The 17950-nt window shown below is 43.1% G+C and overlaps 1 protein-coding gene across 1 annotated transcript in view; it reads left to right on the top strand.

Moving 5' to 3' along the window:
• Window positions 1-16090, top strand: part of LOC138299792 (glutathione S-transferase Mu 1-like) — an 81044-nt gene extending 64954 nt beyond the window's left edge. Inside the window, exons 5-8 of the mRNA XM_069238348.1 lie at window positions 5000-5100; window positions 5287-5382; window positions 5813-5923; window positions 15904-16090. Of these exons, the coding sequence (XP_069094449.1) occupies window positions 5000-5100; window positions 5287-5382; window positions 5813-5923; window positions 15904-15996 (401 nt within the window). The 3' untranslated portion in view covers window positions 15997-16090. The remainder of the gene's footprint in view (window positions 1-4999; window positions 5101-5286; window positions 5383-5812; window positions 5924-15903) is intronic.
• The last annotated feature ends 1860 nt before the right edge of the window (window positions 16091-17950 follow it).

Genomic DNA, 17950 nt, shown 5'->3' with positions numbered 1-17950 from the left:
ACTGTCAACCTAAACAGATTGCCCCTCTTTCAGCACCAATACAACACATTGTAAGTTATTTGCTTCATTTACAAAAAGCAGATTTAGCTTTTTCATCCATCAAAATACATCTCACTGCAATTTCTGCGTATTAGCAAAATATACAACACACCTCTCTATTTAGAGTCCCCCACCGAGAACACCGCCAGTGCCTTTGTGGAATCTAAACATAGTACTCACACGACTCATGGGTCCACCATTTGAACCTATGCATTCATGTCAGATTCAATACCTAACATGGAAAGTTGCCTTCCTAATTGCAATTACTTCATTAAGAAGAGTTAGTGAAATCCAAGCTTTCACTATTCAAGAACCGTTCATACAAGTACACAAACATAAAGTTGTACTTCGAACACACCCAAATCTTCTCCAAAAGGTGATATCACCGTTTCATATCACTCACAGTGGAACTGCCAGTCTTCTTTCCACAGCCAGACTCTGTAGCAGAAAGAGCCCTGAATACATTAGACATTAAAAGAGCTATAATGTATTACATTGATAGAACGAAGTCATTTAGAAAAACCAAACCGTTATTTGTGGCATTTCAGAAACCACATATTGGTAACCCGATCTCAAAGCAAGGACTACCTAGATAAATAGTAAAATGCATCCAAACATGTTACCTAAAAGCTAAAAGGCAGCTATTAGTAACACCTAACACATTCTACCCGCAAAAAAGGGGCTACAGTGGCTTTCTTACGGAACATACCAATGACAGAAAGCTGTAAAGCAGCCACTTGGTCAACACCACATACATTTACCAAGCATTACTATGTAGATGTGTTAGCAACACAACAGGCCACAGTAGGACAGGCTGTACTAAGAACCCTATTTCAAACCACTTCAACTCCTTCAGGCTGACCACCGCTTATAGGAGGCAAAACTGCTTTGTAATCTGTGCATAGCATGTGTATCTGCAGCTGCACATGCCATCGAACGGAAAATGTCACTTACCCACTGTATATCTGTTCGTGGCATGTTCCGCTACAGATTCACATGCACCCTCCTGCCTCCCTGGGAGCCTGTAGCCATTTAAGTTAAATATTCACTTGTACACATATATATACACATACACATACACATACAAATACCAAACTTTTGATGGTCGACAGTGCGAGATCAAAGATCGGATTACATGTGACACTGAATTTGTGATTTATGTCATCGAATGTGGATGCCCGAAAAAATACATTGGAAGTACCATTCATAAATTAAAAGTTAGGTTCTTACAGCATTTTAGAGCCATTAAAAATCAGGACAAGACCTATCCTCTGGCTAAACATTTTTGGGAAGTACACAAAGGAGAATGTGGCACTTTAGCTTTCTATGGCATCAAACACATTAAAAACAACTCCAGAGGTGGCAATAGAACACTCGAGCTCAGACAAATGGAATCCAAGATGATTTTATTATTGGGATCTGAGTCCCCATTGGGGCACAATCTTGATGCTGAGCTCTATGTCCATCTTAGATGAAAACACACTGTTCATTGCTTTTTAGATGGAGACTCCCCCAGTGTTTCAATTCCTAAAAATAGTAGTGCTAATTTGGTAGTATGTTATCTATATTTCCTTTTTAGGAAGATGGGTGATAAGATCTTATCTACTTAAATGATCGTGCCATGATGTAATCTGTAAAATAGACATGACTTAATAACTTTCCCTAGTTTGAATTCATATCACAAACTGATGAAACATAGATGGAATTAGTTCGTATACAGATTTGTACTGTACCATTGATGATGATGTTTGATTCCATTTTATTCTTCTATAACTTGGCGACTGAAGAATATCAAATATCATATATAGAGGTATATATGCACATCTAGATTATAACATGGACCAAAAGATCAATAGATCTGACTGTTTTTAATTGGAGTTTTTGTAACACTTCTATGCACTTTATATGCTCTTTTGCACTTATTATTAGTTTAGTTTTTCAGCACATTGCACTTTACGCCAAGGCCTCATTTTAATACAACATATTTATATCTATGTGTATGGAATTACCTAGTATACAGATAAGGACAGTGAGGAACTAGATTTGATTATACGGGCATCCGATAAAAACTATGGTATTAAAACATAACTATTGTTACTACCTAAACATGATTTTAATACAAGATACTAATTATATAGTATATATAACGAATGATAATTTAAACATTGTAAAATTGAAAAAATTGATATTACCGTTTCTTCGTTTATATTTATACTATTATTGTTCTTGTTATTTAATTAATGTTTTTAGATGATCAAACATTATGAATTATTGGAAGCAATTGTCCTTTTTCCTAATATATTTATTATTCAATATTTATTCCTTATGACTGTCCAATTTTAACTTTGATGTTATCTGTAAATATTGGCATCAATGTAGGTTTATTCCTCTATTAATTGTTGTATCTATAATAATTATAATTACACACTTCAAAATGGCCGCCGCGTTTGTAGTACATCACAGTGTTATAGAAATAAATGTAGGACGTAATAGCTATATGTAAATGATGCCGGCTGATTAGCCAAACTGTCCAGTAGAAGGCGTTTTGCCGAAACGCGTTGACAGACATCTCATTCGGGACTCTGAATTACCTATATAAGCTAAATAAATAAATTTATCAACTAAATACGAGCGCTTTGGACTCCATTGACTTCGACACTTGGGAGATACGTGATGGGATCGGTGCAGCCGTCAGATGGCTATCAGTCCATCTGTTGATGAAATAATATATATATATATATATATATATATATATATATGTGTGTATATATATATATGTGGCTTATCTATTATCCATCTGGCTAATCCTTGTTTTGAAATAGGGATACCTCTTATGAGGTTAAGTAAATATATATATTTTCCATTTACATGGACGTCTTTTCTTTATACTCTATCGCTCCTACCTTACCCTCTGCGGGAAAACAATCTAACATGGAGTCGATGCCCATGTACAATGGAGCCGAAGAGGATTCACTCGATCCCGTGACTCAAACACTTCTTCGAAGAAAAACAACTTGTAACACTCCGAGCCCAACACTAGATGGCAGAATATGCATAGCATGTGAATCTGCAGCGGAACATGCCATGAACAGATGTACACTGGGTAAGTGACATTTTCCATATAAAGATTATTTATTTGTGTGTGTGTGTGTGTGTGTGTGTGTATATATATATATGTCTCTCAATTGTCTCTAGCACAGACAATTTGGAACTGGGCAATTCACAATCACATTCAACTACTAGCAGAGTATAATCCCAGGGATACACAACCAACTAGTGCACCTCTTAAGCAGGATGCAGCAACAAATACACGAATGGGAGATTTCCCCCACAAGTGATTCAACAATAGTTCCAAATGTGGGGAACCCCATACATAGGCCCCTTTGCCACAAGCGAAAACACAAAATGCCCAAACTTCGCATCCAGTTACCAACACCCTCAATCCAAGGGCAATGATTTATGAATCAGTTGGTGAGGGATGTTTGCTTATGCTTCCCCCTGCACTAATGCCATTTCTGGTCAACAAGATCAGTCATATCTCCCTCACTGACACTCAAAGAAGAGTTAGTGAAATTGAGTCATTCACTTTAGAAGAACCTTTTTTCCAAATTCACAAAAATAAAATAGTACTTAGGACAAACCCAAAATTCCTGCCTAAAGTAGTTTCACCATTTCACACCAATCAGTCAGTGGAATTGCCAGTCTTTTCATCAGCCAGATTCAGTTGCTGAAAGAGCTCTTTACACCCTTCGTGTTAAAATAGCTCTCATTTATTATGTAGACAGAACATATGATTTCAGAAAATCTAAACAACTCTGTGGCTTCTCTACTATCCATCTGGCTAATCCTTGTTTTGAAATCGGGATACCTTTATGAGGTTAAGTGTACTCAAACTTGCTATCTTAAGGCTAAAAGACAGTTATTAGTAACTCCTAAAGCACATTCTACTAGAAAGAAAGGAGCTTCAATGGATTATTAGGAAGTATACCAGTGGCAGATATGTAAAGCAGCCACATGGTCCACACTACACACATTTACTGCTCATTTGTGTGGATGTCTTCTCTCGCCATCAAGCAAATGTTGGACAAGTAGTGCTTAAAACACTATTCCAAACTACCCCAAATCCTAAAGGCTAGCCACCGCTTACTTTGGGAGGAAACTGCATTTCAGTATAAGCAAAGCATGTGTCTTTGCAGCCACACATGCCATCGAACAGAAAATGTTACTTGCCCAGTAGACATCTGTTCATGGCATGTAGTGCTGAAGATTCACATGCGCCTTCCCTCATCCCCGAAAGCCTGTAGCGGTTGTGGTACTCTATTTATGTAAATATGTATATACATTGCATCGAATTGGCAGTTTAAAGCTGCACACATGCTCGCTCTCTCATATATTTATATTTTTATATATATACACACTCTTTACTTCAGTTACTTCGCCCTCCTGTGGGAAAACAGCCTAACAAAGGACTCGATGCCCATGTGCACTAGAGGAGGAGTCACTCTATCTCGTGACTCAAACCTTCTTTGAAGGAAAAACAAGTTATAACACTCAGACCCCAACAACAGATGGCAGACTTATGTAAAGCATGTGAATCTGCAGCACTACATGCCACGAACAGATGTCTACTGGGTAAGTAACATTATTTTTATATATATATGTGTTTAAACAGTAGGCAGGTTAGGGGCAATATCCTTCTGTGCACTAGGGCACATGACACTCTAAGTATGCTACTGGTTTAGGCTGACCTATGAAAGCCACCCACTATCTCGGGCTCCTGAGCCAATGGAGGTCCTGCAAGCTGAATTTTTATGCATAATTTGGCCACATGCTAGCAACCGCTCACTTAATATCATTTTTGCGAGTAACTGCTGTAAATGGTTGCTGGAATCAGTATACTGAGTTCTGTGAAATGTAAACGTGTCGCATCTCAGCGTTTTGTTTGTGTATTTTGTTTTAGGTGGTGAAAGTGAGACCGAAATTAGCCGAGTGGATGTTTTAGTGAGCCAGGTCATGGATTTCCGCTTGGGACTGGCTAATATTTCATATAATCCGAACTTTGTAAGTTTATTTTTTTATTTACAGTACTTGTGGATTGTGCATAAGGGAGTGGGAGGAGGGCTCATCTGTGCGGTTTTTCATGTGAGGTACTCTTTCTTGTAAAGGCATGTGATGTTGTGCCTTTCTGCAGTGCCTCTTGCCCGATTTAACTTTTCTGACCATGCTTTATCTTTTTTTTTAATACAGGAGAGTCTAAAGGGCCCATATCTGGAGCAACTCCCTGATAAATTGAAGCGGTTCTCACAGTACCTTGGAGAGCGGAAGTGGTTTGCAGGAGAAAAGGTATTTTTTGATTGTTGGTGCTCGGGGGTGTCTGGGCTAAGAGGGAGTACTCCTTGCCTCTGTGGTTGAACCCAGAGACTTTGTGGAGTGTGTGATCACTCTGCCAGCCCACAGCCCACAGCCATCTGCAACATGCAGAATGCAGTAGGCTACATGGGGAAACTAACCCAGAAGGTGGGGGTGCTGGTCGTTCAAACTGCCTTTCGAGTGTCGAAAGGATTGTGGTTTATTTGTGATGAGAAGAAATGTGTAAGAAAGGTGAGTGTATGGGTAAAAGAAAGCTGATAAATTTACAAGACTTTTGGGATTGTGATCTTGTGTGGTGTTCCTTGTTCCTACAAGGGTGCGCAGCTTGTGAGAGCTGGCCTTATAACTGTTGTTAGTGGTTCCTGACACACTGCAGTAGTTAAACTTAGTCTTCTCTCCTCAGATCACCATTGCTGATTTCTTAATGTATGATGTTCTTGATCAACATCGGATGTTGGAGGCCACTTGTCTTGAGTCCTTCCCCAACCTGAAGACCTTTATGCAGCAGTTTGAGGTAACTCTTGTAGTAGGTTATTGTGTAGGGATGCTTGTCTGAGTGTACTTTTGTTCCTGATGGGCCTGGATATCCTTCTGGAATGGAGGGTTGTATTTATGGGTGACTTAAGTGCTTGCACAACAAAGAAGGTTTTGTGATGCTAAACGAATCCAGGTGGGGTGATTGTGATGGTCCATCTTATTTGGGGAAACAATTAATTCTAAGTTCCTGATTGGCAGATGGAATACTCTGTCACAAACTTGACGGATAGCTTGAGTGCCCTATTACATGTGCACTATATTCTTTGGCACTAGTAATACAGTGGGTGGGATAGCCATTACATTTGTGAAGGTGTATCTCTTCTACCAAACTCTGATGCTGGTGCTAAGTGATTTTTGAGAGTATGTAGCACTCTGGTCAAACCATTCCAGAGACGTGGGGTACACCAAGTGTATTTGTTTTAGACGCGTACAGATAATGATTAGATGGGGAGCACAGATCAATAAAGTGCTTGGGGTGCAGTATTTAGTGATGAATCCGGAAGGTTGGATCAGGATTATAGAAGCCATTGCTTACCTGGCAAAGTTGATTAAACTGAATCATTTAGTTTAGTGTCGGTCAGTGTGCTTGAGATAAGACCTTAGAAAGGTGCTGTCTACTTCTGATACCGCTGGTCTGTTGGGTGGCTGTGTTTGCTCTATATTTATTGCAGCCTATTGCCTTAGTGGGGTAAGTGAGAATTGCAGTAGTCCAGCTTGGATGCAATATTGAGGCGGTAGTACTTCTCAATCACAATATATTTATTGACTATCCACCAAATGAAATTTGTGTGTGAGGGAAAAACATAGAACTAAAATGTGTGTTGGTCTAGGATGTTTACACATTTTTTGTAATCTATTCTTCTAACTGCAGATGCATCACCTTTTAGAATATAATCCAGGTGCCAGACTTTATCTGGAAACATTTCAGCAATGCTCCTGCAAGTTGCTAGGTGTTGGTGTTGCCACCCTTTTGTGCTGATGTCCGTCCCTTTATTTCTGCACATTCTAATGCAGATTCTGAGTTCTGTTCCCAATTTTGTTTGTCTACTGGGACCACCTAAACAAAAGCTAGTGTGCTAGAGAACACTGTTCTTTTATAAAACTAGATTTCAAACCGTGAGGAGACTACCAGGCAGATGTTGGTTATGGTCCTGCATGAGGTGTCTCTGGATTTTGGGCTCAACGTATGGCTCTTAAGTCATGCGTCAAGTGTACCTTCAGGCGCCAAAATGGATCTGGGTCCAGGAAGCAAAGCTGCTCATCAGCAAAAACAAGAAGTTGCAGCCCTCACATGTCCCACTCCAAGTCAAGGGCGCGGACCTGCTCACGAGGCCACTCCTGCAAAAGATCAAATCCTCTGGTAAGGTAAAGTGCAAACAATGGCAGGAAAGCAAAATGGAACTCAGCTCTTGCTTGCTACTGTCTGACAATGAGATTCCCTCGCATCTTTTCTTGAGTCTTTCTGCCTCTGGTTCTCCATTTGTGCAGCCTGTCCCTCAGCTCGTCCTGAAGGCTGAAGGCCTTAAGGAGTAAATTTTGTAGCTATGTGGTGCTCTCTAGCTCCCTCTGACACACCTGCGGCAGTGGGTGGTGTGTGGGGAGGGGTTTGGCTGCAAGAATCTGCAAGGGCAGTCTGGATACAGCTGATAGATCTTCCTCCACGCCGTCTGACCCCTTTGGATTTTCGATGGGCTCTGTGCCATCTCTGGTTCGGACCTCCACCCAGGAGCCATGACCTGTGATTGTTCTTCCATCAATGCTGCTAGTGGAGGATCTGGTGCTGGTTCTGATGTCTGACATGAACCAGCATCAGCACAATCCAGACCGATGTTCCACTATTAGATCAATAAAGTGCAACTGATCACCATATAGCCTGACTTTAATCATGTTCATCTTCCTTAGAGGTTGTTTTATGTTTTCAGCTCCGATTCTGTTCAAAGCTTGACACCACCTAGAGGTGATGATGGTGATGGGCTTGATAGTTCTCGTGATACAGGATTGGACTCCATTTGGCCCTCAAACGGAAGAGTGCTTCCTTTGTGGTGGTAATTTGACATGCAGCTGATGTCTTGGACCTACAACTATATTCCATTGAGGTTAAGCAAAATTTCCTTTTGGAAATCTTGCAGCTTGGGACAGACACTTCTGAGCCCTTGCTCCCATTCACTGAGGCCCTCACTGATACTTTAATTGGCACTTGGTCAAATCCCTGTTCTTACCCACCTGTGAATAGGCAAGTAGCAAGGCATCAGCCCAGTGCCTACTGACCCTGCCATTCTCACTAAACATCCTACTCCAGAAAGTCTTGTGGTTCAGGCTTCATCCACAAAGATGAACCCCAACTCATTCCCCACATTTCTGTCGGATAGGGAGTGTAAAAGGATGGAGGTGTTCAGAAGTCTAATTCTCTGCAACCAGCCTACCATGGAGGTCAGTCAAGGCAGTTTATTTGTTGGATCAATCTACACATACCCCCTAGGACATGGCTATCGATCTTGCTGGCAGACCTGGAAAACCCAAGTCATAACTGGCTCGCACCATTCAGGATGGTCAAGATGCAGCCAAGCAAATTCTTCTTCTTGGCTGTGATAATGCTGATTGTCTTGGAAGGGTGGCTGGTACCAGTGTGATGCTCTGCTACTTAGAGGGGGTGCCAGGACAAATTTGCGGCTAACTTTAAGTCCCCAAGGCAGAGCCCTCATAAGCAAACTGTCAGTTGACCTGTTTGTTTTTGCCTTTTGCCCTGCAAGACCTTGTTGTGGGTGCGATTGTTAAGGGTTGGCAGCCCTTTTGAACTTTTTACGTTGACTGGATTAGTCCTTGTTTAAGTTGCCTGTTTCTAAAGGTTTGACATGCATGTTTCCTCACAAATCGTTGTGATGCCATAGCGGTACCATAGCTTGATTACAATCTTTCTCAAGTGTATGCTGTCCGAGCTGATGCACGGCTGCTTGTTGAGTCTCCCGACATTGAAGACTGTCTTCCTCATTGCAATCACATCAGCTCATTATGAGTGAACTTCCAGCACTCAGTGCAACTGCCCTACACTAACTTTTCTCGACAGACTGGGCAAGAAGGCCACCTTGGTTCTCTGCATGAAAGTTGTGAATCCTAGGGACATTGGCCTTCTTGTCCAAAGTCATTGCCCCTTTGCACAAGGGGAAACCCATCATATTTCCAACATTCTGCACCGTGCCTCACCCCTTGAAAGTGGAGGAGAGACTACACAGGTTGGACCCCACGAGTGTTAAGCTTTTACATCCGTTGCACCAGTGACATTTGGATGGGTGATCAGCTTTTTGTAGGGGTTCTCTGGGGAAAAGAAAGGTACAGCATACAGAAAAGGGCCCTGTCAGTATTGTGTAATCTCTTGCATTATGACCACTTACAAGGCAGGGCCTCCTGAGGCAATGGTCACAAGCAGGCCAAGACTCTACTTCCTCTTCTAGGGAATTAGCAACAATCTGTTGCTCAGCAGGCCTACCCTTTTGCTCAGGTGACCATTACAACCCACCAGGCAGGACTTGTCAATCCACAAACTGGTACTGAACCCACAAGCCTTCCACAGGTGCTTCCAACAGTGGGACGTTCTTGATAATTATCCTGGTGGCTACTTCCGAAAATGCAAAATGCCATAACTTCACCTCCAGATAAGCGCGCCCATGGGCAATGTGCTATGGATGAACTAGTCTGGGATATCTGCCTACAATTTTCCACATCTCCCACTCATTTCTGATATGGCAAAGCGTGTGTCCGTTGCTCCCATTCTAGTGGTGCCAACCCCTGGACCAGGCAGTTGGTCTCCTGGAGGTGTCTATCAGCCCTCACAAGAAGGTGCCTATGAGACCAGAACTTCTCACTCAATCTCTGGGCCAGCTCTGTGTCCGAGACTGCAGACCGCTCAACCAAGAACACTCCATGTGCCTGGTATGTGGAAAAGCAGAAACAATGTGTCCACTGTTGCATTGTTTAACCTATAAACCTCCCAGATCTCAGTTCAGGTTATCGTTTGCTACTTGCATCACATTCAAGAGGCTGTATTACCGTACACTTCCATCCACCTACACTTGACTGCAATTGCAGAATAAGCAACAGAAGTCCTGCCTCAAAATTCCTGTAGTTAAAACTTTCATGGAGAGCCTTATAAGGATTATACCTGCCAAAATGCCTCCGGCCCTGTCTGGAAGTTAAATGTAGTTCTCACACAGCTCAGGGTTCAGCTACTCCGAAGGAGTGTCCTGGCGCCACACTGCTTGGGTCAAAACCAGCTCCTCACCGCAAGATCAGCAAGAAAAGAGGTGTTTTCAATTCTTCCCTGAAACGGGCTTGAGACTGAAGTGAGCGCAGAAGGAGCGGAAGCTGATCCCAATCAATGCCTTGCCACCCAACACAGAAAAGGAGCGACCTGCAGATCTTACCAAGCGAACCTTGGAGAGCCTGACAAATAAAGACGAAGCTGAACCCTGAGCTCTGCAGGGAGTGTAGTGCAAGAGTCTCCTGATGTTTTGCCTTTGGACTACCTTACCACAACACCCAGTACACTTACCTTCCATATTGCACCCCACTTAGGCTACTCATCTGCTGAACGGCTAAACAATCTGTGGAGGAGAACTAAGGGAGGAGCACATCAGGTCTTCAGACTTGAAACTTACTTGAAGAAAAACCAGTTACAAACGTCCAGGCCCAACACTAGATGGCAGGAGTTTGCAAAGCATGCAAGTTTACAGCGCCATGTGCTGCGAGTAGATAGTTAAAGGGTAAATAACATTTTCCGTTTATATTGGAAGATAATTAAAACTGACTAACATTTTATTTTATGTACTGTAAGGGTATTGTGGGCGGTGTGTGTGGGTGTTTATAATTTTTTTTTTTTTTTTTTTTTTTTTTTTTTTAAGCAAACCCGACACAGAATTAACAGGTAGTCTCATGTAACTGCTTACAGCAACAACACTCTCGCAGGCCCCGGCCTAGCCATAATTTCGCTGCAGGCACAGGCTTTGAGGCATTTCATGTTTGCACTCCTCAGACTGTACCCAAGAATGCTGAGCGCTGCCAGTTTTCTCGGGAATTGCCACTTTTGACTGGCAGGATTGTCCTGCTACATATCATGTTACGCATCAAATAACTGCTGTTTGTCTCCTAAAATATATTGGAGAGGCTTTTAGTTTGAATTGCTGCAGTGTGTTTTTTTGGGGTTTTTTTTCTGTGTTTTCCATCGTGGCAACAAAACGATCAGGAAAAATGCCCTCACGATCTCCTTCATACAACATTTGCACACAGTGGAAGAATGCTAGCAAATGTTACCACAAAATATGCAAACTCATGGCAGGCGCTCGTTTCCTTCGCTCGGTCTTAGTCGCTCAGGGAATGTGAGGTCACACAAAGTTGAGGCACTTGCCATCATAGATGCTACATCTGTATCATAGACGTCGATGAGATTTTTCAGTGGAGAACAGGCATGTTCTAGTTGTATGGAAGATATTTCTAGTTGAACAACACAGTGAAGAGCGCGCCACCTTAACGGCAGATCTAAATGAGTGCGGGGCACTATCTATGCGCCTATAAAACAAGGACTTTGTAAATGCCACACCTTGTACAAGCATATCCAATCCATTCTTGGTCATACACGGGTAATAAGTTCTTGGACTCGCGTTACATTATCCTTCTCTGTAACCAAATTCCCAACAAGAGTGTCCCTGATCAATGACATTGTATTTTCAGGAGGCTCTAGCATGAGTTCCCTTAAAGCTCTATATTGTTTTATGGAATTCTACAAGTCGGGTCTTGAGTGACTTTTCAAAAGTACTGAGACTAATCCAAGACCTTCGTGCATTTGTGTTTACAGCTTGTGTTTGCTGTAGATCATATGCAAACTTCTTCTGAAGGAGTTTATGTTTTAAGGTGACTTGTGATAAGCTCCCTGAAACCTTGAATGCACAAGGGCGCACCCCACCTCAGATTTTTTTTCTTTTTCTTTTTCTTTTTCTTTTTCCTTTTCTTACATTGGGTCGGATGTATCCTCTAGATGTTCTGGTACCTTCTCCCTCTAGAGCCAAGGATCTTTGACGCAGATACACTGGAATACAGACAACACTCCATGACTTGTGTTGCTGTCCTATACTTTGAGCTGAAACATACATAGAATCCCCATATAGGTCACCTGAGAATGACTAGTGCGAGGGGAGGAGGGTACGGACAAATCACAAGTTGATACCCAATTGTAAGAAACCTTTACAGATGGCACCTTCCACTTTTCCCGAAGCCCCTTTAGCTCGAAAGTTGCTTTCAGCTTTGGTCACTCCTTCTGCTCCAGAAGCAGATCCTCAACACAACATTCGAAGCATAGAGCCCACGGAGTCCATCCTGATGTACCGAAAGGAAGATTTACGTATCTAGGCATATCCTCGGATAGCCTCCTCCAACAGTCTAGCCACATGCCAAAATATGCCATTTCACCTTTGAGGAGGCAGTTGCAGAGGAGCTTAGGGCTTACCCCATACAAAAGGCCATTGAACCAAGCCCATGATTCTTACACCGTCCAGTCCAGTCCAGTCCATTCATATAGAGCTGGACCCAAGAGCAGACAAATCAATGGATGACTGGGACTGTCCTTGGCATGTTTATGTAGATGCTCCAGACAACCCATCTTTAGAGCCTTATCCTGTCAAACCCTGATGATACAGCTTCCTACCATGTTGTTGTACAATGTGCGGCAGACCATCTCGAGGTCAAATACCATATGGAAGAAATCAAAGAAGATTTCCTTATACAGATTGTCTTGAAAATTGAGCAGTTTCTGCAATTCCTGCCCATACTTTAAAAGCATGTCAAAATGCTCTGCTGCGAATTTTAAGGATCCAGTTAAGGCACGAGTGGTCACAACCAGAAAGGAGAAACCTCTTAAAGCTGCTCTGCAAGTTCCCTTCTTCATTCGCAGTCCTATCCCACCTGACTTCCCCGGTCGTCAACGTGGCTCAAAAAGGGCCATTAATGCAGGTGATGGGGGGGGGAAGGGGGGAGGGAATTACCCTCTCCTCCCAATAAGGAGTTCGAAGATCCCTGCAGTGGGTAAGCAGCTAACTGTGGGGCTGTCACTGTGGTGAATCTACAGTTTTTCTTTTGGCCCGCTTACTAGGCATGACTGATATCACTGGAAGGAAATGAAGGATCTAGTTGTGCACTTTCCTAAGATTTACAAAAAGTGAGGGAAAGAGATTGTCTAAGAGGGCAAAATAATTGCGAATATCCACAGTGCTAATATTGCCTCCCATGGGGTGAACGCCAGCATCTGGACTACTGTCAGTAGCATCTCAGTGACTTGCTGTTTTTATGGCAAACATTTTCTTCAACTCCACATAGGCCATGGAAGCGTTCCAGAACCAGGCAGAATTTGTAGTTTTGGCACCAGGAGTTATGAGCTGCAGCAAAAACAGCAAGTTCATCACGACTACTGTACCAGCAATTTCTGGAAAGTCAGATGGCTATGTGATCACAACGACCGTGAGAGCAAGGAATCTATTCCCTACAATTTCTTATCCCTAAGAAAAACAGGACCTGCGGCTAATACTACTCTTCTGACATCTTAGTCAGTATGTCCTATCCAAGCATCTTTAATAGGACAACTCTCCAAGACTACTTTTTGCTGCTCTGCGTTGGGACTACATGGTAACACTGGATCTTAATTCCACATTCCCATCCACCCAGCACATTTCCACATATCTAGCTCATTGCCAGTACATCAGGTTCATGGCAAGTAAAGTTCATTATCAATTCAAAGAACTACCATTTTGAAGGGGAAGGGGGTCAGAAAAGCCCCTTTGGTGTTCAACAAATACCAGGCTGTTTTATTAGCAGATCTTATGTGCAATGACATTCATGTCTTTACCAGCCAGTCCCATAGGCATGAGAAGAGCAGCATCCAAATCCTCTACCTCACTTGCATTCAACCAGCTATTTTACTCCTGCACCGTCGGGATTATCTGCCAATGCCAAACAGTAAGCCACTACAACTGTCCACACTAGTGCAGACAATTTGGTACTGGGGCATTTGTCACCAGATTGTCTACTTAGTAGAACACCACCCCGGAATTGCAGTGATAGTTGTAGTCTCGCTGAGTAGTGCCACCAACAAACAAGAATGGCGAATAAATGCCTTGGTAACTGGCAAAGCTTTGTCTTCGATTGTAAATATCTTAAAAAATGGCCCTTAGGAACCACAGTGTAAGACATCTGTTACTTGTTGCACCAACAAAAGGCAGAAGTAGCCTACTCTTCCATAAGAGTACACCTAGCCACTTACCTGCAAAACTGGAAGACCAGTTTAACTTCTATCTACTGGTAGTTAGTCTTTATTGGGGGGCTATCCCAACTCGGACACCACCAGTCCCTTCATGGGATCTTAACATTGTCCTTGCATGACTTATGGGGCCTGCATTTGAACTACTACACTTTTGTCCTCTCCGTTGGTTTCTTGGGAAGTGCAGTCATGTTACTGCATAAGGATAGTGGTCTACAAGCTTTCAAGCTTTAAATGTTGAGGTGCTGTTTATTCAAGTGCACAAAGGTTGGATTGTCCTTAGAACACTAATTGTTTTCTAGCTAAAGTGTCTCCTTTTGACATCAAACTGGTTTTTTTTTTTTTGCCCTCCTTAACCCCACCCCCCTCCCCCCCCTTACCCTTAACAAAGTTCACTGCAGAATGGGCTGTGCACAGTTTGGATGTTTAAAAAAAAAAAAAAGCCCTTCTAGCTTCTATACTACACTGACCTCATCAAATTCTTTAGAAAAACCAAGCAGGTCTTTGTATCCCTTAGGCAGCCCAAGATGGGCTTTGTCACATGGCTCAAATGCATTGAGGTTTGCTATGCCAGAGTGAGACACATAAAACAGTTTGTTTATGGCATATTCAATTCCTAAAGTGAACATTATATCTTTCCTAGGTAACATGTAAGTTGCACACCTCTGTAAAGCTGAAAGATGGACTGTTAGCTACACTCACTAAGCATTACTGAGTGAACATTCAGGTACAAGAAGCTTGAGTCAGACAAACGGTACTTACATTTTTGTCTTAAATGCAAAATGTAACTTGGCTCGGGAAGGAAAACATTATGAAAAGTAATCACTATTAAAGCCTATCTTAAACATCCAAAAAAGATTTGGAGTAGATGCGTCACCCCTTGTTTGTTGCATGCTTCATCATCAGCGCCTATCCACACCCTGGTAGGATGATACCACTGGGGCCGACTCAACCAGAAATGAGAGTTCTTAGATAATGTATCTTATTGGATAAAGCAGGGATGCAGAAAATATTTTGTTAAAAATACATCCTGGTTCATCCAAGGGAACCCACCACTATGGTGCTGAACATTGCACCGTCCTGCTGATTACAACCTTGTTTTCATGAAAAGGCTGGCGGAAAAAAAGTGCAGTGGGCCTCCTGCCCAGCATCCTTGAAATATGCACTGTCTGCTATGCACACAGTGCACATTTTGACTGTGCTTGTGGCCTCTGCATGCAGCAGCATGGCCACTGGCTGTTTTATGAGCAGCTCGACAAAGCTGCCGCCACTTTCCCACTGGGCTGACAGTTGGAAACCTTGGTTTCTGCTGGTCAGCCCAGTGGGAAAGTCGTAATGGGGCTGGCAGAGAGGTCACCAGTATGGTGTCGACCACCCCGTTGGGGGTTTTGGTGGATGGCTGTTCCCATCTGCCAAACTTGTAATAGGCCCCTACGTATTTAGGGGATGAGGAGAAAGGACAATAAAGAGGCAGTGTCAGGGTATAGAGCAGGCACTGAAACTGGCCTGTTTGGACAGAGGAGATTGGAGCGAAGGTGGAGTGTTGTGGCAGTGTGTTGTTCATCAAGCTTGGTTTGTTGTCCAAGGAGTAACTTTGTTAAACTCTGCTCTCTGAGAACAGCTTGCTATTGTTGATCATTCTTCACTTGTTTTCCTAACAGACCTTGGAAAAGATCGCTGCTTACATGAAATCCAGCCGCTTTATAAAAACACCAATCAATAGCCGGATGGCCAAATGGTGCAACGAGAAGTAAAGCCAGCTTCACAAGATGACAGAAGAGCCATACGTAACATAGCAAAATAAATCAATATCTGTTTAATCACTAATAAATCTTCTAGAAAAGTCTACATTATTTTTTTTTTCTGTCCCATGCAGTGCCTTCCCCGCTTTTTTTTTTTTAAACCTTCACCAAGTACCCTGTTTCTCATGTATATGGCAATTTTTTTTATTTTATTTTTTAAATATATTTATTTTTATAACTATTTTCAACTGTAAGCAGTCATACGCCACATACAAAAAGTAGCAAGTCCATAATAGGGCCAGTAACATATGGAGTCTGACACGGAGAAACATTCAAAGGTATAGCAATATAACCAACAGTGGCTGAGAGTGTCGGTGGAATAAGCCGGCCAGGTGGGCAAAGTCTGTGTGTGTTCAGCATTACATTTCAAACAGAGGGTCGGGTGTGATCAAGCTTGGCTAGGGCTTTAGGTGTCATATGTATTCTATGTAGAAATGGCTTATGTCTATGATTAAGGGATATTGTACTTTTGTGTGCAGCACTCATAGCCACACCTTGTCCGAGATATCACATCCCAGATCAGTCCCCCAAGCTTTCAGCACATGCCAGTCATTAAGTGGGAGCTGTGCAAGACAAGTGTGAAAGTTTGGATATGAGACCGGTATTAGAATTGGCAGTAATTATCAAAGTAAGTGAAGTAAAATCCAAAGATGGGGAGGTGGGAAGGAGTGCCTGTAATGTACTTTGAAGACATCTAAAGAGAAAGTGATCCATTTGGGTGGCTGTTGTGAAGCAAGGGTCTTCCATCTGGGAGAATGTGTCTGTCTGGGAAAAGGTCGCCTGCAGTAAATGATGGGAGTGAAGGGTACGGTGGACCAGCTTTTCCAGTGTAAGCGGAAGCCACAGATTCTTCATTCAGAGGAAGTGTTGGTGAGTATAATGTAGGGGATGCCAGTAGGTGTCCTAAATGGTGCCCTGCCCAGCATGTTGTGGCAAGGGGTTGAACGTCTGTAGTGTAACAGGATGCCGGATGGGAGCAGGGTCATCAAGCATGTAGGGACACTAGGTCCCTTTCTGGTATGTGGTATGCCTAGCGGGCGTCTGGATGGTACCAATAATGAGTGTAATGGCACTGTGCAGATAATATATTTGAAAGTAGGGAATTCTGAGTCCCCCTCGTTCGTAAGTGAGCGCGAGGATCTCCCAGTGTATCCGCGGGTGCCTTCTGGCCCATAACAGTCGGGTAAGTGAGCTCTGCAGCGTTCTGAAGAATGAATTAGTGGAAATGGAATGTTACCGAAGAGTTTTAAGAACTGTGGAAGTGCCACTATTTGTTATCAAGGAAATATGCCCTGCAATGATCACATAGCATGGGTTTTCCCCCAGCTTCAGGAGCAGAGTGATTTCTGCTTCTCTAAGCGTTGGGGGCATGGGGGGGATGGGGAGGATGGGGAATGGGGGGTTGAGGGGTTGGGGGCAGGGGGGTTGGGGGGGGAATGGGAGATGGGAAGATGGGGGGACGACTTTGTGTACCACTGCCGCCTGATACATGTCAAGGAGGTGAGGAGTCAGGAGTTTCTTGTATTTCTTGACACCTGTGAAGCCATCTGACCTGGGTGCTTTAGAGCCATCCAGTGCATCCATAGCGAGTAGAAGTTCCTCCTCAGTGAAGGGCTCACTGAGGAATTGTTGGTCTGAACTTGGCCAAACCATAGCCACCTCCTCTAAATATTGTAGTAGAGCTAGGCTGCTGGAGGTGATCTGGGCAGTATACAACTGTTGATAATAGTCAAGCAGTTGTGCCTGGACGCCCATGGTGACGGAGGCCATGGTGCCCTCTGGCCTTTTTATCTTTGGGATGTAGGAGGTGGATCTAGATGGGTGAATGAGGAGGGCCAGCATAGGGCGTGCCCTGGCATATTTACGCTCTGTGTGTTCCCTGCATTCCTCCATAAGGTGGGACCTA

The sequence above is a fragment of the Pleurodeles waltl genome, chromosome 6 (assembly GCF_031143425.1).
Source record: "Pleurodeles waltl isolate 20211129_DDA chromosome 6, aPleWal1.hap1.20221129, whole genome shotgun sequence".
NCBI classification, from domain to species: domain Eukaryota; kingdom Metazoa; phylum Chordata; class Amphibia; order Caudata; family Salamandridae; genus Pleurodeles; species Pleurodeles waltl.
This window is presented reverse-complemented; position numbering and strand designations above follow the sequence as displayed.